Source organism: Dreissena polymorpha, chromosome 7, assembly GCF_020536995.1.
Source record: "Dreissena polymorpha isolate Duluth1 chromosome 7, UMN_Dpol_1.0, whole genome shotgun sequence".
NCBI classification, from domain to species: domain Eukaryota; kingdom Metazoa; phylum Mollusca; class Bivalvia; order Myida; family Dreissenidae; genus Dreissena; species Dreissena polymorpha.
Window position 1 is genome coordinate 108,526,704 of NC_068361.1, and position 22,361 is coordinate 108,549,064.

The 22,361-nt window shown below is 35.0% G+C and overlaps 2 protein-coding genes across 2 annotated transcripts in view; both read left to right on the top strand.

Moving 5' to 3' along the window:
* Positions 1-17,971, top strand: part of LOC127838508 (uncharacterized) — a 115,316-nt gene extending 97,345 nt beyond the window's left edge. Inside the window, exons 18-22 of the mRNA XM_052366295.1 lie at positions 457-619; positions 4,029-4,194; positions 9,074-9,237; positions 9,782-9,943; positions 14,407-17,971. Of these exons, the coding sequence (XP_052222255.1) occupies positions 457-619; positions 4,029-4,194; positions 9,074-9,237; positions 9,782-9,943; positions 14,407-14,558 (807 nt within the window). The 3' untranslated portion in view covers positions 14,559-17,971. The remainder of the gene's footprint in view (positions 1-456; positions 620-4,028; positions 4,195-9,073; positions 9,238-9,781; positions 9,944-14,406) is intronic.
* A 4,337-nt stretch (positions 17,972-22,308) lies between these two features.
* LOC127838518 (E3 ubiquitin-protein ligase TRIM33-like) overlaps positions 22,309-22,361 on the top strand; it is a 91,650-nt gene continuing 91,597 nt past the window's right edge. The window contains exon 1 of the mRNA XM_052366316.1: positions 22,309-22,359. The gene's annotated coding sequence lies outside the window, so the exon portion shown is untranslated. The remainder of the gene's footprint in view (positions 22,360-22,361) is intronic.

Below are 22,361 nucleotides of genomic sequence, written 5' to 3' on the forward strand. Positions count from 1 at the left end.
GAGAAAATTCGAGGTATTGTCATAGCCAGCTCGTTGTCCGCGGTCAGCTGTCCGTGTAGTGCTAAAACATTTTGTTAAGGTTTTGAACCTTGGCTCTAAAATCAAATTGCTTCCTCCTACAACTTTGAAACTTCATATGTAGATGCACCTTGATGAGTTCTACACGCCACACCCATTTTTGGGTCATTTAGCTTTGCTATGGGTAAACCAGACATAATGCATGTGGTTTAAGTGTTGTCCCCGATTAGCATGCGAAGCATGCACATGCTAATCAGGGACAACACTTTTCACTTAAGTTGATTTTCAGTTAGTAGAGAATTCCTTTAAACTAAATAATTCCATCAAAGTGGAAAGTGTAGTCCCTGATGCTGACTGCACAGGTTAATCTGGGATGACACTTTACGCGCGTGCATTAGGCAAAGTTTTCCCAGAGCATGGCCCATTTATGTTTTATAGAACCTGACGAAGTCACTGGCAATGTTCAATGCCTCTACAACCAATCCCATTCCTGATATTGTGGTGCAGAACGTGAATCTCTCGGTGGCTTTCAACTCGGCTCCCGCTGGTTCAGGTCTCGACATGTCAGGATCTGGCGCAAATATCACTGTCCGTGTCATTGGTGAGTGTTATTACATGTATGTTCAAAAGAAACTAATCCTTTTTTTTAACATTCAATGCAGAGTAAACACCCTTGGTAGAATTGGGGGTCACAATTGGGAAACCAAAGATATCTAAAAATAGTTCTGGTAATTTTTCACTGTTTGAAACAGTGAAATATCAGTTTAAGTTCACTAATATTTCTCTATAAACCATCAGAAAGCATAGAATAAATCAAAGTATTTTTTGTTGATCAAGATACTCATGTTGAGCTTTTGTTATCACCTTTTAGAGACTACTTTTATTGCCTAATCTTCTTAAAATTTAGTCAAAACAATGATATCTTTGCCGTGTTCAAAACTGGGTCAAGTGTAGTTTAAAGCTTGGTCACTATGTCAAAGTTACCCCTTGACCACTTAGATACATATATTCAAGCATGTGTAAGTCCCTTGGAAAGTTACATTTAATTAAAGACCTTTCTGACTTGATTTAAGTTTTTAAGGCTTATTTCCAACCCTTTAATATCGATGAGCAGCAAACAGCATAAAACCTGAACAGTCTGCGCGTTGCTCGCAGGCTGTTCTGGTTTTATGCTGTTTGCACACAGCAATTTTCTCTTTGCTTCTGAGTGGGAAAGGGTTAAATAAGTAAAACTTGTGAAGGAAAGGAAACATAATTGCCTCATCTGTTCACAATAAGTTTTGGCAAACCTTGTTCAAAGCTACAGTAACTAATGATTCCATTTCTGCCATATTTCATATAAGCTGATATTATGGACATCTGTTACAGTTATTGCAGTATGTTCATCTTGATGAAATGCTTATTAAAATGCTTTCTTTTTTTTAATGCATTTGTTGGAATTATTTCTACTTTTTCTGACATCCCAAACAGCGCAATAAAGTATGGGTTTTTTAAGAACAAAAATAACTTGTAAAAAATAATGACCATAATTGGCTTCGTTTCTTCTCGTTCTAAATCAGATGAATTGTTTGAACTCTGGATACTACCTGAAAATAAAATTTGAAATTAATTATTATCATGTATTAACATTGTCCCTTCTGATCTCAATAATAAAGATCATTTAATGGTGCTGATTGTCTGGTTACAATATCTGGAAGCTATTTGAGAAAGGTTGCGTAATCTTTGGAAAACTACTCAACATTATTATAGTATTGTTTAACATGCACCATGGTTTTAACATTGATTTCGGGGGCAAAAAACTGCGTGTTATACATGACTGAATGGTATGTTGCGTTTAACTTCCACATAGTTTAAATGGTACCAATGGAATCCCAGACACATTTTATCAGTTAATGTTTAACTGTGCAATAGTATTTCTGATTGATTTGAATTGAAGAATTCCATCTTCTACAGCCTTACTTATATTTATGTTCTCTTTGTTTTAGAATATATTGACACAAAATGTGTTTCGTGCAGTTAGATTATTTTGTAATATGAAGGCAATAGGGAGAATAAATTATTTTAATGAATACTTTGTTGTATCGAATATGGATTTCTAAAAGATATGCACAGGCTAATCTGGGACGACACTTAACGCCTATGCATTATGACCAGTTTTATCAGAACAAGACACATTTTACTGGGTCTTACTGTTTTGTTTTTGTGCTCATACACAAGGCCTCAAACGTGTCAATAAGTCATAATTACAATCAATTATTTTTGTTATGAATTTTGAATGGCATGAAAATGACTTTTTGATGATTTAGAAACAAATATTACTTGAAAAATAGCTCATAATGCAATAATGTATTTCAGCAACCATTATTTTCAATAAAGAACACTATTATATTTAATATAGTTCTTTTTGAAAGTATACAAGAATGTTGGTTTTTATGCTCCCCCAAAATTTATTTGGGGGGAGCATATACCCTAGTCACTGCTTCGTCTGTCCATCTCTCTGTCCGTCCATTCGTGCACAATTTTTGTCCGGGCTATTTCTCAGCAACTAATGACCGGAATTCAATGAAACTTTATGGGAAGCTTCACTACCAAGAGGAGATGTGCATTTTATCAGCGAGTTGTGGTCGGATGATTTTTCACAGAGTTATGGCCCTTTGAAATTTTCCATTAACTGTACATATAGTGCAATTATTGTCAGGGCTATTTCTCAGCAACTAATGACCGGAATTCAATGAAACTTTATGGGAAGCTTCACTACCAAGAGGAGATGTGAATATTATCAGCCAGTTCTGGTCGGATGATTTTTTCACAGAGTTATGGCCCTTTGAAATTTTCCAGTAACTGTACATATAGTGCAATTCTTGTCCGGGCTATTTCTCAGCAACTAATGACCGGAATTCCATGAAACTTTATTGGAAGCTTCACTACCAAGAGGAGATGTGCATATTATCAGCCAGTTCTGGTCGGATGACTTTTCACAGAGTTATGGCCCTTTGAAATTTTCCATTAACTGTACATATAGTGTAATTCTTGTCCGGGCTATTTCTCCGCAACTAATGACCGGAATTCAATGAAACTTTATGGGAAGCTTCACTACCAAGAGGAGATGTGCATATTATCAGCCAGTTCTGGTCGGATGATTTTTCACATAGTTATGGCGCTTTGAAATTTTCCATTGTACATGTAGTGTTATTCTTGTCCGGGCTATTTCTCAGCAACTTATTACGGGAATTCAATGAAACTTTATGGGAAGCTTCACTACCAAGAGGAGATATGCATATTATCAGCCGGTTATGGTCGGATGATTTTTCACATAGTTATGGCCCTTTGAAATTTTCCATTGTACAGATAGTGCAATTCTTGTCAGAGCTATTTCTCAGCAACTTATCACGGGAATTCAATGAAACTTTATGGGAAGCTTCACTACCAACAGGAGATGTGCATATTATCAGCCGGTTATGGGCGGATGATTTTTCACAGAGTTATGGCCCTTCTAAATTTTCTATAAACTGTACATATAGTGCAATTCTTGTCCGGGCTATTTCTCCCCAACTACTGACTGGACTTCAATGAAGCTTTATGGGAAGCTTAACTTCCTTGAGGAGATGAGCATGTTATTAGTGGGTTCTGGTTAGATGATTTATTAAGAGAGTTATGGCCTTTTGAAATGTTTAAATTGCTAAACCATCCATCGTATTATTTTGTCCAATGATATGCCTCTCAAGACGTTTCCTTTTATCTGAATATATAGTGCAATATTGCGACAAAAAAAAACCTTTGGGGAGCATCACCCGTCTCCGACGGTTTCTTGTTACTCATCAGAGTTGAAATTTTGCTAGTATGAATTTAATGCATGCATTCTGTTTCAAATCTAGGACAGGTTTTCGGAAATTTGGCCAAACTGTGAAAAAATCACTTGAAGGGTGTTCACTGACTGATCAAATCTTACTTAATATGCTCAATTAAATCACTTATCGTCAAATCAGACATGGTTAATGTTTGTATTTCAGACTGTGGTGCTACTCTTAATATGAATGCAACTGGCATCTTTGGCAACAGTGGCGCGAACCAGACTATGGAGTGCATCTGGGTCATCCAGGTGGCTGCTGGCAACAGTACCAATCCTAACATCATCAGTGCAAACCTCTCAATGACTAGCAACCCTACTGCTGACAAGTACGTACCTTTTTAGCTCACCTGATTGCTCAGGTGAGCTTTTGTGACCAGTCTTTGTCCGTTGTCTGTCCCTCCGTCCACATTTGTTGATAAACACTCTAGAGGCCACATTTAAGCCACGACTTTTATATTTCTTGGTTTACAAAACCGCCGACCCTAATTTTTGGAAAATGGTGGAAAAAAAAATGTAAATGAAATTTTTTATTTATTTTATTCCCAACCGCACTGAAAAATGAGCGAAACTAGAAAAAAACGGTTCGGTTTGAGTACGGTTGCGAATAAAATCAAGTAAGTACAATCAACGATTGGTTCACATATATATTGCAGAGATTGGGATATTTTTCAATGTGACACATTATGTACCAGTCCTTTTATGGGCACTTCTCAAAATTTATTTCGGGTAAAAATTATAGACAATAGGAAAATCAGCGTCAGTAAAATGTCGACCCCATCAAAAAAAATTTCCTAGTCTGTGATGCAAATATATTGTTTAACATGTTAATTATATTAAACAAACCCGATATTGTAGTAGATTAAAAAGTATTACCTTGCAATTTGATAATTAGTAGGCTAACAATAATCCAATAAAACACTGCCATTATTTACGATATATGTGTTTAGGAATTTTGTAAACACTTCCGCCATAGTTAGGAACTGTACAGAGAGTTTGGAAATCGGAACAAATCCGTATATCTCTGAAATTAAATTGATAAATGTATTTGTCGTTTCAATGCTTAGGGCCGAGTAATTTCTGCAAATCAAAACTCAACTTGCGTAAAACACTAGCTCAATTAACCGTTAAACTCCACCTCTGTTCTCAGCAAAAGATTCGAAGGCGGAGCTATGCACGAGCTATTATTAAATTGGAGGATTGCCATTGAGAAACAAACACACGATTGGTTCGGCATGTTGATTGCTTGACAAAGGAAGCCAATTTTGTCGGCGCAAAATTTGTAGCTTTATTGCTTCAGACAGGAAGCGGCTTTCCTTTGATGACGTCAAACTGTCAATTCACACAGACTGCAAATTTTTGACTGACTTTAACTGACTGTTTGTTTACAATTCCATTAAAAAAATACTTGCTAACATTAAACTTTGGATTAAATTATCAAAATAAAGCGAAAGTGAAGTTGAAAAATATGATTAAATTAATTCGCGTATGTTAAAAAAAGACGTTTTTCGTTGTAAATCAACGAGTCTCTATGACGACAATAACTTAAACAAACATTACTGCGACGAAGCGGGGATCGATCTGCATCGATTTATTTTCATGGACGATCACATAAGTCGAGTAAAAGCAAACACATAATTTGTGTATGAGTAGTTTATCTTATATAAGATTTATGCAACGGGCATCGCATTGCGTGATGGTGGGCATCAAATTACGAAAATTTGTTTTTCGTTTTAATGGGAGAACAAGGCATGTCATGTAATGGAGTGATTAAAATTTCCTAATGTAACAAAAGGTGCTTTTAGGACTCATTTCATTTGAAGATATATATGTGTTTCATTGCATAATTTGATTTGTTGTCACTGTGTTAAGGTTTAAAAAGATGTTGTCTTTGTTCTTATGTTATTAGTATTAACTTATTTTTCCAATGATGTTTTTTTTTTTTTTTTTTCAAATGCCCGATTGACCATTTTTAAAATAATTTTTGTAAACCAATAAAAAAAAAGTCGTGGCCTTATTGTCCGTTCTTCATGAAACTTGGTCAGAAGCTTTGTCCCAATTAAATCTCGGTCGAGTTCGAAACTGGGTCATGCCGGGTCAAAAACTAGGTCACTAGGTAAAAAAACAACACAAATCTTGTAAACACTGTAGAAGTCACATTTCATGCCCAATCTTCATGTAACTTTGCCAAAATGTTTGTCTTAATGATATGTTGGTTGAGTTCAAAAGTGGTTCCTGTCCATTGAAAAACATGGCCGCCAGTGGGTGGGGCAGTTTTCCTTATTTGGCTATAGAGAAACCTTGTAAACACTCTAGAAGTCACAATTTTTGCCCAATCATCATGAAAGTTTGTCAAAATATTGGTTTTATTGATATCTCGGACGAGTTGAAAAATGATCCAGATCGGTGAAAAAACATGGCCGTAAGTGGGTGGGGCAGTTTTCTCTATATGTATAAAGTGAAAACATGTGAACACTCTAGAAGTCACATTTTTGGCCCAATTTTCAGGAAATTTGGTTAGAACATTTGTTTCCTTGATATGAGAGTTGAGTTCGAAAATGGTTCAGGTCAGTTGAATAAAATGGCTCCCGGGGGAGGGGGGGGGGGGGGCAGAAGTCACATTATTGGTGAAAAGATTGGTATTATATATATCTCAATCGGTCAAAAAACATGGCTGCCAGGGGCCGGGGTGGGGCAGTTTTCCTTATGTGACTAGAGAGAAACCTTGTGATTGAACACTATAGAAGTCACATTTTGTGCCTAATCATCGTGAAACTTAGTCAATACATTGGTTTTATTGATTTCTCGGACAAGTCGGAAAATGGCTCAGATCGGTGAAACACACTTTTTAGGATTGTTCTTGGTTCGCCGTCTGCCCGTTCACATTTGGTTTGTAAACACTCTTGCATTCACATTTCTCAAGCATTCTTTATCAAAGTTGCTGCAAGATCTCATTCAAGTTTTATAATGAGCAAAATCACATAATTATTGCCATAATTATTGCGCTTAGATTGTCCACATTTTCATTATATTATACAAAATCCTTGTAAACACTCTAGAGGTCACAATTTTGTTTCAGATTTTATGTCTTGGTCATAATATTTATTTTTGTAAGCAAAGTTTGATATTTGGTTAGGGGAGTCAACTCAAAATATAGGTCACCAGGTCAAATCTTACAGAAACAAAAACACTCCATGTGCCAGAGTTTTGGTTCAATAATGATGAAACTTGACCAGGATGTTTGTCTGGACAATATCTGGGTCAAGTTTGACATTTGGTAAAGATTAAATGAACCGACTTCTCTCAGGTGAGCAAACTAGGGCCATATTGGCCCTCTTGTTTAGTCTTTTTTTTTTGGACATGTAATTTTTTTCAAAATCAGCCAAGAGTGTGAGCCTCTATTTTCAACCTTGGTCCATATTTCCTATACATTGAGGGATTTTTTTTTATCGCCGCAAATAATTTTTTTCGGAGGGGATATAGTAATTGGTCCTGTCCGTCTGTCTGTCCGGCTGAAACTTTGTCCGGAGCATAACTCCAAATCTATTCAATGGATTTACTTTAAACTTAGAACATAAACAAATGGCAACTAGGAGTAGTGCAGTGACCAAGAACCACAACTCTACCTAGTTTTTTAATTATCTCCCCTTTTACATAATTTTAAAGTAAATTTTCGTCCGGAGCATAACTCTAAATCTACTGAAGGGATTTACTTAAAACTTGAAATATGAATAGATGGCAAGTAGGAAAAGTGCAGTGACTAAGAACCATAACGCTATCTACCTTAGTTTTTGAATTATCTCCCCTTTTATATAACTTTAAAGTAAATTTTGTCCGGAGCATAACTCTAAATCTTCTAAAGGGATTTACTTTAAACTTGAAATACATATGGCAACTAGGAGAAGTGCAGTGACCCAAATCCATAACTCTATCTACCTTAGTTTTTGAATTATCTCCCCTTTTATATAATTTTAAAGTAAATTTTTGTCCGGAGCATAACTCTAAATCTACTGAAGGGATTTACTTGAAACTTAAACTGATGGCAAGTAGGAGAAGTGCAGTGACTAAGAACCATAACTCTTTCTACCTTAGTGTTTGAATTGTATCTCTTTTTTATATTTCAAAGTAAATTTTTGTCCGGAGCATAATGAATTATCTCCCTTTATTTGATTTTATAAATATTGTTCTACTCTCTAAAACAAATGTTGTCATACAAGCAAACACATTTCGGCGGGGATTAGGCAATACTGTGACAAGCTCTTGTTAACTTGGCAACAAATTTAAGGTCATTGAGGTAATGTGCTGAAGACACAACTCAAGGTCATGTTAACATTTGAAGGTCAAATGTTTTCCTTTCTATATCTGCTATACCATTTTAAGGATTTTCATGAAACTTGGCCACAATGAAAAGGTTAATGAGACAATCTTTAGAAGACTTGAATGCTGATGTGAGGTCAAGGTCATGCTTCAAGTTCACAATTTAGAGCCTCCATTTTTGTGTGTGTTTCATATGAACTTTGGCTGCAATTTTAAGATCCCTGATACAATGTGTAAAATATAAAAAGTGAAACTCCATCTATTCCAGCAGTATTGCATTTTTATTATACACAAGTTTGTGGTCCTTTATTTATGGTAAGTGACCAATTGCCAAAACAGTATGGAACAATACGAAACAACATACACACATAGTAAAATAAGGCTGGGGTCACCGCCTTGGAATAGTCAATGCAAAGCACTGCTGGTTTAAACCAGTTTTAGAGCGCTCAACCTCACACTTGGCCCAGAAATATTCATGATATATACAAGTGTAAATGAAATTTAACCTCATAGCATTGCAACTCAAATTAAACAATAATAAAAGGGAATTAAAAGGTTTTCAATTTAATTACCATTTAATTATTCAATAGTTATCTGGTATCAGGCATCAGTCATACCGGCATGCTCAAGGTCATGGTCGCATTTGAAGTACAATAGTTAGCCTTCATTGTTTGATATCTTGTAAATATCTCCTATACTGATTTAAAAGAGTCCTGAGTCAATGTCTCAAGCTCAAAATCAAGGTCACTGTTTTAAGGTCAAAAGAATCTCAGCAGGGAATATAGCAGTCTCTTGGAAATCCTTGTTTGCATGAACCAATCTTGATGAAGCATTTGAAGCAAGTATGCATGGAAATCTAGCCTGGGATAACATATCTACATCTACTTGCAGCACGTTGACAGTAAAAGACGGGTCATCTGGACGCAACGATGATTACCTCCCCAAACTTAACCGAACCATTCTGTCGAGGACCAACTACTTGTGGGTTAGGTACTCCTACACGGCCAAGCTCAACACCAAGCCACTCAACTTCACTCTCTCGTACTCAACGTACGGTAGGTCAAGTACATCAATTGGAATGATAGAAACAGGGACAAGGGCCCAGTATCGTTAATTTATTACCTTTTTAGCTCAATTCTGAAGATGAGTTTAGAGTTTCCACTTAGTTTAGCTCTGAGAATGTATCGTTAATTAATTTTCTTTTATGCTCAATCCAGAAGATGAGTTTAGAGTTTCCACTCAGTTGAGCTCTGAGAATGTATTGTAATTTATTATCTTTTTAGCTCAATTAATGATGATGAGTTTAGAGTTTCCACTCAGTTGATAGCTGAGAATGTCGGTCAGCTCATAACAAATCTCAATTCTTAGCTTGAGGCAGACTCACATGTTCATGCTAAAACTCAGGTCGAGTCAACCTCGCCTAGTATGCAACAACTCAGTGTGCATTCACTACTTCATGAAATATGAGTGTATTGATATCAAATGAGGCCCTTGTGTTTTCAGTGTGTGCAAAGGTAATCAAGAACTCGGTCTGCATGCAACCATATATTACTTTATTGCCTTAGACTGTGTTGACATTTGAGGCCTGTGTGTTTTCAGTATGCCTAAATGTGTGCAAAAATTCACTCTGCATGCACCCAGACTGGCAGTGCAATGGGAAAAATGACTGTGGAGACTGGAGTGATGAGCTCAACTGTACTATAATCCCTACACCTCCGCCTACCCCACCACCCGCCCCACACACTGATGACACCAAGAAATGTAAGTCTGTAGTGAATTTAGATTTAATGACTTACAGGGTAATGATGTTAACTTTGCACCTGAACCACACACTGTTGTCACTGATGAATGTAAGTCTGTTATGAATTTAGGTTTCATGACTTACAGCAGAATTATGTTAAATTGTTTTCATTTATTATGTTCTGAGCATGAAAGATAATGGATGACATTTGTTGGATAATATAGGTCAGTTGGTAGTCCACTTTTGGTTCCAATCTCTAAATAGTTTAATTTAACCTTTTACCAGTTGGATACGTATTGTTAGGCATTTGTTGCCCCTAAGAAAGTAACATTTAAGACATTTCTTACTAAGTTCAAGTTTTAAAGGCTTCATTTCGAACCCTTAGACACTGATGAGCAGGAAACAGCATAAAACCTGAACAGACTGAGAGTGGCTCGCAGGCTGTTCTGGTTTTGTGCTGTTTACACATAGCGGTTTTCACTTTGCTCCTGAGTGGGAAAGGGTTAATCTTCACCAATGGTGGTACTCATTCAAATCCTTTACTTTTAGAAATTTAGATATTGTCTTTTACTTTAATTTTTAGTTTTTTATTTAATTTGCCTAAATAATAACACCATGATCTATTTTTCATTAAATTAATGACATGAACATTTGTTGAAAGACATTGGATGCAATACACAAATATTCAAGTATTGACTTTAAACTTCAAAAAGGCATTTTATTGTGAAATTTTGTAATTTTATGCCCCCTTTCGAAGAAAAGGGGACATATAGTGATCGGACTGTCCCTCTGTCCGTCTGTCTGTCTGTCCGTCTTTCCGTCACACTTTGCGTTTAGGTTTCGAAATCTGCGTTTAGGTTTCGAAAAATGCTCATAACTTCTATGTCCCTAGAGATATAACCTTCATATTTGGTATGCATGTGTATATGGACAAGGCCTTTACATACGCACAAAAATGTTTACCTTGATGACCTTGACCTTGAACTTAAGTTCCGCGTTTAGGTTTCGAAATCTGCGTTAAGGTTTCGAAAAATGCTCATACCTTCTATGTCCCTTGAGATATAACCTTCATATTTGGTATGCATGTGTATATGGACAAGGCCTTTCCATACGCACACAAATTTAAACCCCTGTGACCTTGACCTTGAACTTAGGGTCCACGTTTAGGTTTCGAAATCTGCGTTTAGGTTTCGAAAAATGCTCATAACTTCTATGTCCCTTGAGATATATCCTTCATATTTGGTTTGCATGTGTATATGGACACGGCCTTTCCATACGTACAAAAAAATTGAACCCTGTGACCTTGACCTTGAACTTAGGGTCGGTTTTTAGGTTTCGAAATCTGCGTTTAGGTTTCGAAAAATGCTCATAACTCCTATGTCCCTTGAGATATAACCTTCATATTTGGTATGCATGTGTATATGGACAAGGCCTTTCCATATGCACACAAATTTTGACCCCTGTGACCTTGACCTTGAACTTAGGGTCAGCGTTTAGGTTTCGAAAACTGTGTTTAGGTTTCGAAAAAAGCTCATAACTTCTATCCAGCGTTTATAGTGGGCATAAGTCATCCTATGGTGACAGCTCTTGTTTGTGAAATAATATTTCTTTTTATTATTGAATCATTTTCATATATTTAAGATTTATGTTAGTTTTTATCCAAGTATCATAAGATATCTAAGAATATAATCTAATTAATAGCTGTGTTCATTTCTGTAATTGTAAGAAAACTTATCATCAGTTTTAAAACTTTTGAATTTTCTTAGAAAATTTATTATTAATGTTTACTTTCTTGTTTGAAAACATACACAAAAAATTAATTCAACAATTGCTGAACCTACACTTTCATATGACTCCCAATAATTTGTGTCAACTACTATGTAATATTTCTTATTTTTAGAATATTCTGTGAAAAATCTTCCGGAGAAAAATAATTTGCAAAGCAAAGCTAAGGAAACTCTTAGGAAAAATGCCTCATTTCATAGTCTTAAAAGATGATAAATTTTTGGTCTTATGCAAGATTGTTTAAGTACAACAACTGTTATCATATGCTGTCAAATTTTCTTTACAATATTAACGCTAACATTTAATTTGTATCACATGTTTAAACAATTAGCATTAAATTATAGAAAATTTATGAATTCTTAGATAAAAATGGAAAAAAGGTTCAGACTATTCTTTTTTGGGTAATGTTTAGGTCCTTAAACAGTCTCAGGAGTACCACATATATTGCTAAGGAACATTTTCAATAACTGGAAATTTTAAGCCAATTTCGTTTCCTTAAGTCCTTCAGGTGTTATTCTATGTTAATATAACTTAATACAATTATATATGTAAACAAAGTATTCATTTTCAAATTCCTATTTCCAGCAACTGATATGTCAGCCCAGTATTCAGTTTACAATTCCTATTTCCAGCAACAGATATGTCAGCCCAGTTTTCATTTTATAATTCCTATTTCCAGCAACTGATATGTCAGCCCAGTATTCAGTTTCAAATTCCTATTTCCAGCAACTGATATGTCAGCCCAGTATTCAGTTTACGATTCCTATTTCCAGTAACTGATATGTCAGCCCAGTATTCAGTTTCAAATTCCTATTTCCAGCAACTGATATGTCAGCCCAGTATTCAGTTTCAAATTCCTATTTCCAGCAACTGATATGTCAGCCCAGTATTCAGTTTACAATTCTTATTTCCTGAAACTGATATGTCAGCCCAGTATTCAGTTTACAATTCCTATTTCCAGCAACTGATATGTCAGCCCAGTATTCAGTTTACAATTCCTATTTCCTGCAACTGATATGTCAGCCCAGTATTCAGTTTACAATTCCTATTTCCAGCAACTGATATGTCAGCCCAGTATTCAGTTAACAATTCCTATTTCCAGCAACTGATATGTCAGCCCAGTATTCAGTTTCAAATTCCTATTTTCTGCAACTGATATGTCAGCCCAGTATTCAGTTTACAATTCTTATTTCCAGCAACTGATATGTCAGCCCAGTATTCAGTTTACAATTCCTATTTCCAGCAACTGATATGTCAGCCCAGTATTCAGTTTCAAATTCCTATTTTCTGCAACTGATATGTCAGCCCAGTATTCAGTTTACAATTCTTATTTCCAGCAACTGATATGTCAGCCCAGTATTCAGTTTACAATTCCTATTTCCAGCAACTGATATGTTAGCCCAGTTTTCAGTTTACAATTCCTATTTCCAGCAACTGATATGTCAGCCCAGTATTCAGTTTACAATTCTATTTCCAGCAACTGATATGTCAGCCCAGTAATCAGTTAACAATTCCTATTTCCAGCAACTGATATGTCAGCCCAGTATTCAGTTTACAATTCTTATTTCCTGCAAGTGATATGTCAGCCCAGTATTCAGTTTCAAATTCCTATTTCCAGCAACTGATATGTCAGCGCAGTATTCAGTCTCAAATTCCTATTTCCAGCAACTGATATGTCAGCCCAGTATTCAGTTTACAATTCCTATTTCCAGCAAGTGATATGTCAGCCCAGTATTCAGTTTACAATTCCTATTTCCAGCAACTGATATGTCAGCGCAGTATTCAGTCTCAAATTCCTATTTCCAGCAACTGATATGTCAGCCCAGTATTCAGTTTACAATTCTTATTTCCAGCAACTGATATGTCAGCCCAGTATTCAGTTTACAATTCCTATTTCCAGCAACTGATATGTCAGCCCAGTATTCAGTCTACAATTCCTATTTCCAGCAACTGATATGTCAGCCCAGTATTCAGTTAACAATTCCTATTTCCAGCAACTGATATGTCAGCCCAGTATTCAGTTTCAAATTCCTATTTTCTGCAACTGATATGTCAGCCCAGTATTCAGTTAACAATTCCTATTTCCAGCAACTGATATGTCAGCCCAGTATTCAGTTTACGATTCTTAATTCCTGCAACTGATATGTCAGCCCAGTATTCAGTTTACAATTCCTATTTCCAGCAACTGATATGTCAGCCCAGTATTCAGTTTACAAATCTTATTTCCTGCAACTGATATGTCAGCCCAGTATTCAGTTTACGATTCTTATTTCCTGCAACTGATATGTCAGCCCAGTATTCAGTTTACAATTCCTATTTCCATCAACTGATATGTCAGCCCAGTATTCAGTTTCAAACTCCTATTTCCAGCAACTGATATGTCAGCCCAGTATTCAGTTTACAATTCTTATTTCCTGCAACTGATATGTCAGCCCAGTTTTCAGTTTACAATTCCTATTTCCAGCAACTGATATGTCAGCCCAGTATTCAGTTTCAAACTCCTATTTCCTGCAACTGATATGTCAGCCCAGTATTCAGTTTACAATTCCTATTTCCAGCAACTGATATGTCAGCCCAGTTTTCAGTTTACATTCCTATTTCCTGCAACTGATATGTCAGCCCAGTATTCAGTTTACAATTCCTATTTCCAGCAACTGATATGTCAGCCCTGTATTCAGTTTCAAATTCCTGTTTGTAGCCTCTGCCGGATGGTACGTCTTCTGTATCCTGGTCGGCCTACTGCTGGGAGTCATGTTGACTGTGCTTGTGCCCCGCTGCGTCCGTCACGTCCGGGGTCGCCCGAGCAGTAGCAGCAGGAGCGGGTACTCCAACATGGCCGAGGACGCCTAGTTACTGTGGAAACCTGCATCTTGTATGAAGATCTGTTGCTATGGAAATTATATAGACAAAATAACAAAAAAAATAGTTTTGGATCTGATTATGAGAATATTCTTCCTTGTTTCTTTTTGGAATGTAAGCTTATTTTGTTATGGTTGAAACTTGCATATCGTCTGAAGATCTTTTACTATGGTAATAATAAGGTTTTTATTTTTAAGAAACTCATTTTTGGATCTGATAATGAGGATATTTTTTCTTTTTCATTTTTGTAACATAAGCTTATGGTTTTAAAAGCTAAACATGTTTCTTTACTGCCTAGTTATGGTGGAAACCTGCATCTTGTCTGTAGAGCTTTTGCTATAAAAATAATAAGGACAACATTTAAAAAAAACAGTTTTTGATCTGATAATAAGGATATTCTTCTATGTTTATTTTTGGAACGCAAGCTTTTTCTGTTAAAAGCTTAACATTTTTCTTTATTGCAATGTGAAATACTGCTACTTAATTATGTTTTGTTTCTGTTGCTGAGAACTTAAGAATCTTGTAGTGTTAGATCTGTTGATTGTATTCTTGTGTTATTTTCATTTTTTGGGAGAAATATCTTTTTTGTTTTTCAATATCCAAACAAGGAGTTTTTACTGAAATTGTTAGTTATGATTAATGATTTTTAGTTAGGTGTGTAGATTGAATTCTATTCCAAGAATAGAAATTGCTGCCTTTTGAATGTAACAAAAAGGTAGGATATTTTAGAGTGTGAATTGTGTTATTAACTGGTTGAAGTTAAAATTGTGGGGACAGTTTTGTGTATGCAAATTATGTTTATTCTTTTACTGATAGTTGTTATAAGACATTCTTATAGTTATTATTTTAATTTCATGTTGTTGTTTTCAATCATGATAGTGGTAGAATAATGGTTATTTTTTTATCGATCTTAACCATAAAATAAATTAATAACATTTGGTTTAAAACCTATAGCCATTATGTTATCAAGGTAATATTAAAGGGGCCTTTTCACAGATTTTGGCATTTTTTAACTTATTCATTGAATGCTTTATATCGATAAATGTAAACATTGGATCGTAAAAGCTCCAGTAAAAAATCAAGAATAAAATTAAGAAAAGGAAAAGATCATTGCCTGAACCAGGTTTCGAACCAGTGACCCCTGGAGTCCTGCAAGAGTCCTGAAGTAAAAACGCTCTAGCCTACTGAGCTATTCCGCCGAGTATACATACTGGACGTATTTTATACCTTATATAAGCAATCTTCGTAGTTTCACAAAATTTAACGACAAAAACAGAACTTTCCAAATTATTCAATCGTTTCGCGTTGCAACGCTTTATAATTTTTAGGTTTTAAAATCGTCAAAAGATGCATATAATGGCTATATTAGACCATGGTAAATGTTCAGTATTACTGTTTCCTCACAAATATCATAACTAAAACGAAAATTTGCGAATCTGAAACAACTTTTTTCAATTTTGTCAATTTACCAAAGCGTGAAAAGATCCCTTTAAGAACTGAAATAAGAAACCCTTATGTCCATTAGAGACTAGGAGACTGAAAATAAATTCTGACTTTTAAGTTGGTTTTCATTTCTAAACAAACATTTCAATATTGTATTTTTGCTTGTGTGTTTAAAACGTTTTTGTTGCTTGATTGTTGCTTTCTCTACTGAGTGTATCTTTGTTTTTAATGATATGGTCTTTCATAGCTCTTTGTCGTCTTTTTTTTTTCATGAAAAACTTTAAAGTAAAAGATTTTTCATTCAAAATAATGTGAGCAATAATTTCTATGATTTTCTGATTTTGAGCTTATGTTAATTAAGAAGGTACCATTTCTTGATTACAATAGTGTGTGTGTATGTTTCAAGATGTTTAATTTTTTATAACAGCTTATACTGATGACGTTTGGAACACATTTTGACACTTCATGCGTGATTTCTTAGTATGGTTGTACTTTTTTTAAAAGAGATTGTATTTTTATACATGAATAAGAATATATAATACTAAAATTGTTGATTTTGTGTAAATGCATACATTCCTAATAAACTAGTTCACATTTTTTTGTGTATATAAAGGTTGTTTTCCCATACTTATGCTAAAAATAATCTTAAAAATTGTAAAAAATAATAGAAAGAAAGCAACAACCAGCAATTGATGCAAATAATGACCAATTTCCTAATTGTGTTAATACACTGTTCAGTTTGTTTGCAATTTGATAATATGTGTGATTGTTATTGTACCCCAGTTCATTTTATACTCGGATGTGTTTGATACCATTATTTTGATAAATAGAGCATTGGTGCAATTTCTTAGCAGAAGCATGAATATATTTTACTAGAACAAACTGAACAAAGAAAGCTTTCTGAGAAATTTGAACTTTTTGGCTTTTTACCAAACACATGGGTGATATTTTCTTTTTCAAGAGCATTTAAAAGGTAACAACAAACTTCAATAAGAACAAAAGGTAGGATTATATTCATATGTTTTAGTACAAATATATTTTCGTTGCAATCTGTTATGCTTTTTATTTCTTTTTAATTTCCTAAATGTTTGTTTTCTGAAGGGTACAATATATTGTTCTAGATAGTTGAACATTTTATGAAAAATTAATGTACTATTTTGTTACACGTATGTTTATATTTAGCACATTAATAGGGTCAGGTGTTTTTTTCTGAATCGTAAAGTTCTGATTTGAATCTCACTGCATCATTTTTCGGTTTGTAGCCACTATAATTGTCTGAAGTTATTCTTAATTAGGCTTGTTTATCACACAATTATTGCCCTTGCACTATACTCACTTAGAGTTGCTAAAAGGAAAAAAAGGTTAAAAGTTCAACCTTTACAAATTGTCGCATGCTTAGATATGATTTAGATATGGTTTAGATATAAAGAGGAAGAATAAACGTGCTGTCACTGCTATACATCTCTATAATGGGGTAGGGAAGGCTGTCTAGAAATGCTCTATGTAACATATATGAAAAGCTTGTACATTCTTTTTTGTTTTATTCATGGTTGAACATCAGAAAATGTTGCCTTTATATTTACTTGTGCATTTGTTGTCCCCTACCGGTTTCACCGGAGGGAACTAATGGTTTGCACTTTGTGCGTCTGTGAGTTTGTCTGTAAGTCTGTCTGTCTGTCTGTCACACTTTTCTGGATCCTGCGATAACTTTAAAAGTTCTTAATATTTTTTCATGAAACTTGAAACATGAATAGATGGCAATATGGACATTATGCACGTCATTTCATTTTGTTCCTACGTCAAATATTGTGGTTGCTATGGCAATAAAAAAATAATAATTCGGGAAATGGTGGAATTTCTGACAATGGTGGAGCCGGTAGGGGACCATATTGCTTGACAATAGCCTTGTTTAATTTCAATTATTTTGATGGTTTCTGTTCCTTATAAAAGTATGTAAAGTAGATATATGTTAATTTCTTAGGTAACAGTTTTTAGCTCATCTATTTTTTGAAAATAAAATTATGAGCGATTGTCATCACCTTGGCGTCGGCGTCCGGTTAAGTTTTGCGTTTAGGTCCACTTTTCTCAAAAAGTATCAATGCTATTGCATTCAAACTTGGTACACTTACTTACTATCATGAGGGGACTGGGCAGGCAAAGTAAGATAACTCTGGCATGCATTTTGACAGAATTATGTGCCCTTTTTATACTTAGAAAATTGAAAATTTTGGTTAAGTTTTGCGTTTAGGTCCACTTTTCTCAGAAAGTATCAATGCTATTGCATTCAAACTTGGTACACTTACTTACTATCATGAGGGGACTGGGCAGGCAAAGTTAGATAACTCTGGCGTGCATTTTGACAGAATTATGTGCCCTTTTTATACTTAGAAAATTGAAAATTTTGATTAAGTTTTGTGTTTAGGTCCATTTTATTCCTGAAGTATCAAAGCTATTGCTTTCATACTTGCAACACTTACTAACTATCATAAGGGGACTGTGCAGGCAAAGTAATGTAACTCTGACTGGCATTTTGACAGAATTATGTGCCCTTTTTATACTTAGAAAATTGAAAATTTGGTTAAGTTTTGTGATTAGGTCCACTTTATTCCTACAGTATCAAAGCTATTGCTTTCATACTTGCAACACTTATTAACTATCATAAGGGGACTGTGCAGGCAAAGTTATGTAACTCTGACTGGCATTTGGACAGAATTATGGGCCCTTTATACTTAGAAAATTGAAAATTTGGTTAAGTTTTGTGTTTTGGTCCACTTTACCCATAAAGTATCATAGATATTGCTTTCATACTTGGAACACTCGCAAACTATCATAAGGGTACAGTAAAAGGACAAGTTGCATAACTCTGGTTGTCATTTTTACGGAATTATGGCCCTTTTTTTACTTAGTAACTTTGAATATATGGTTAAATTTTGTGTTTCTATCCACTTTACTTCTTAAGTATCAAGGCTATTGCTTTCAAACTTCAAATACTTTCATGCTATCATAAAGTTACTTTACCTGGCAAGTTGAATTTTACCTTGACCTTTGAATGACCTTGACTCTCAAGGTCAAATTATTAAATTTTGCTAAAATTGCCATAACTTCTTTATTTATGATTAGAATTGATTGATACTTTGACAAAACTACTCTTACCTGACATACCACAATAGACTCCACCCAAACCATCCCCCGTGCCCTCTCCCCCCCCCCTACCCCCCCCCCCCTATTTTTTTTTTTTTTTTTTTTAAGATCATCTCACAAATGACCACCACACCCTCACACTATACCCCCCCACCACACCCTCCAATTTTTTTTTAAACGGTTAAAAAACACAAATATTTATTTTTATTATTTTATTTTTGAAATACCGTCCAACCATCGCACCCAAGAATCTCCCCACCCCCCCCCCCTCCCCCCACCCGACCGAATCCCCCCCCTAATTTTTTTTTTTTAAAGATCATCTCACAAATTAACACCACACCCTCACACTATACCCCCCCACCCCACCCCTTCCCCCAATTTTTTTTTTTTTGAAACGGTTAAAAAACAAATATTTATTTTTATTATTTTATGTTTGAAATGCCGTCCAACCATCGCACCCAAGAATCCCCCCCCCCACCCCCCCACCCCCCCCCCCCCCGAATTTATTTTTTTTTCGTTTTTTTCCGCATTTTTTGAAGATAATGTAATAAATGTCCACACCCCCACACTATACACCCCTCTTCACTCCACCCCTCCCTCCTTTGTGATTGAAAATGAGAGTCCCTTCACCTTTAAAAAGAAAATAGATGAGCGGTCTGCACCCGCAAGGCGGTGCTCTTGTTTTATCATTGCAATTTCTGATCAGATCTTGCACGTTCGGTAACATGTCCCAACACTCTGGGGAAGTAATTTTAGTATAAACTTGGACCGTACGTATTCATTTGCATGTTATTCGATTTTATAGTGAAGCACATGTCAATTCAGAGGAAAGTCCAATATATCACCATCAACAAAATTATATATTTTGGCAAAGTTTGGTATTTAGAGTAAACCATTTACAAATCTGTTCCCTATTTGTGCTGAGTTGAGAGATTCAGAGCAGAATGGAGAATGGTGATTATCTTCCAAAGATTTCAGTGGATACGAAGGCATGTGTACATAAGGTTGTATTGTCTGAGAGATGATAGCTCGATACATTTGATATCATACTGCTGCATTCATGAAACCCAGAGGTTAAGGGTGAATCTTTGATGTCAAGTGCATGTGCTTCTATTTGGTTTTTGAAAGTTTACAATTTCAATAAATATCAGATAAAATTGGCTTGTCAATATTATTTATGTAATCAGCAAAAGCTAAGTACTTATTGCTGTTTTTAGAATGGCACGAAATAAAATCGGTTGCTTATGGCATAGAAATGTCTCAAACTTGCCCAAAATAAATATGGCATTAACATTTGGGAAAACACATGTCCCAAAAAACATTCCTTAGTTCCACATCTTCAAAATAAAATCAATTTAGAATCGTTAGAAACAGTGCCGTAGTTGGAATACGAAGTATAATGCAAACCTTTAGTTATTTCCACGTTGTTAGCAACTGAAATAGCCGGTGGCGCTTTGCATTTCAACACTTTTTTATTTCGTCCGGCTGTCCGTTTAGGGCAGTGGTTGGTACAGGCGTTTCTCACCCAGGCGATCCTCGTTCAAATATCCGATCCCGCTGTGTTTAATTAGGATTGGGCCATACTGGCGTCTAAAGTTATTATACATTTTCTCTTAGAGTTGGTCACCTAGCTTTTTTGTCACAGTATATAACCCAGAATCGAATTTAGATAAACATTCTGATCGAGGTTCATCAACATTAAGTCTGTATTGTGGCTCCTAAAGTCGGTAGTATTTATTGCTAAGTTTTGTCTTGTTGACCGAGAGTTTAGATGCAATTGACACAGCTCAAAAATTATTAAGATACTTTCAAGGAAAGCATTCTGACCAAAGAACATCAATAAAGAGTTCTTAATGTGGCTTCAAGGAAGGTGACAAAGTTTTTCTATTGTTTGCACCGGTAGTTTTTAGACGCACTTGACCAAGACTGGAAATTGTTTTAGATAATATTAACAGTGTGACAACATTTTATCAAGATTTGTTTATACTATCGGCACATAGAGAGAAGTTACAAAAAAGTTTTTTCTAACATTAAATCAACAACGTAATTGTTGGACACACGAATACCATATTGATTACTTAGCCTATATTGGTAAGACAAACATTCTCTCATAGGTTCATCAAGACTATGTAAAAAATGTGAACTCTAGAACGATAATTCAGTTTTTTTTCTAAAAAATCATTTCCAAATGATATAGTTTTATAGACACGTGATCCAGCGTCGAACTTGGACAAGATTAATATTCTGACTAAGGTTCATCAAGACTGCATGAAGAATGTGGACTTAATGTGGGTATCTATGGAAAGGTTGATCATACAAGACGCACACCTCAAGAACCACGATGCCAGATTGGACTCATTACAAAAGCAGCTAAGCTAACCTTGAGAAAAATGTGCTGAGGTGTGAAAATTTCACAACATTTATAAAATTGTTAGATCGGGTAATACAAAGAAACTCCTGTGTGTAAACTGTTTAAACCTCAGTTTCAGTCTTGGGGTTTATATCAAGGCCGATCATGTCCAGCATAAGCAAAAGACTAGCTATTGAATATGCAGAACAAAGACCTGTTCTAAATATTTGAAGCATAACATTTAGTTACATATAATATGTTTATTACTTTCTTATTAGGTAATATAAATTAAGTTGTCACTTTATCAAATACGAGCTGTAAGAAATGCATTGACACAAATATGTTTTTTTTTAAATAAAAAATATAATTTCATATGGAACAATTAGGTTCGTACAAGTTTTTATTTTGTTAGGACTGCAATTCAGCAAACATATTAATTGTGAGATGTCTATGAAAAATAGAACACCTTCGCTAATTTCTGATCCATTAACACAGAGTCGTCGTGTTAAATTCAGAAATGAAGTTCTACAGCAATAGCATTCGAAACAAGCACGAAAATATACGTACCGACATGATATTCGAGATATAATTAAATATGTATGAGACAGATTTTTGTAAAGCATGTACCTTATACATGATAATTTATTGCAATTATAGTTATTCCAGTATTACATGTTTTAATCCGATAATGATTATGATAATAATGATAATAATGACGGATACTTGTATTTCTCCACAAACTATATTATCATTATTAGTAAGGCTGATTAAGCGTTATCTTTCAACTGAAGTTACAGATTACAAATACGAATGCATTCACATCCGTTATAACGCCCCTCTAGTTTCGATTTAGAACACCT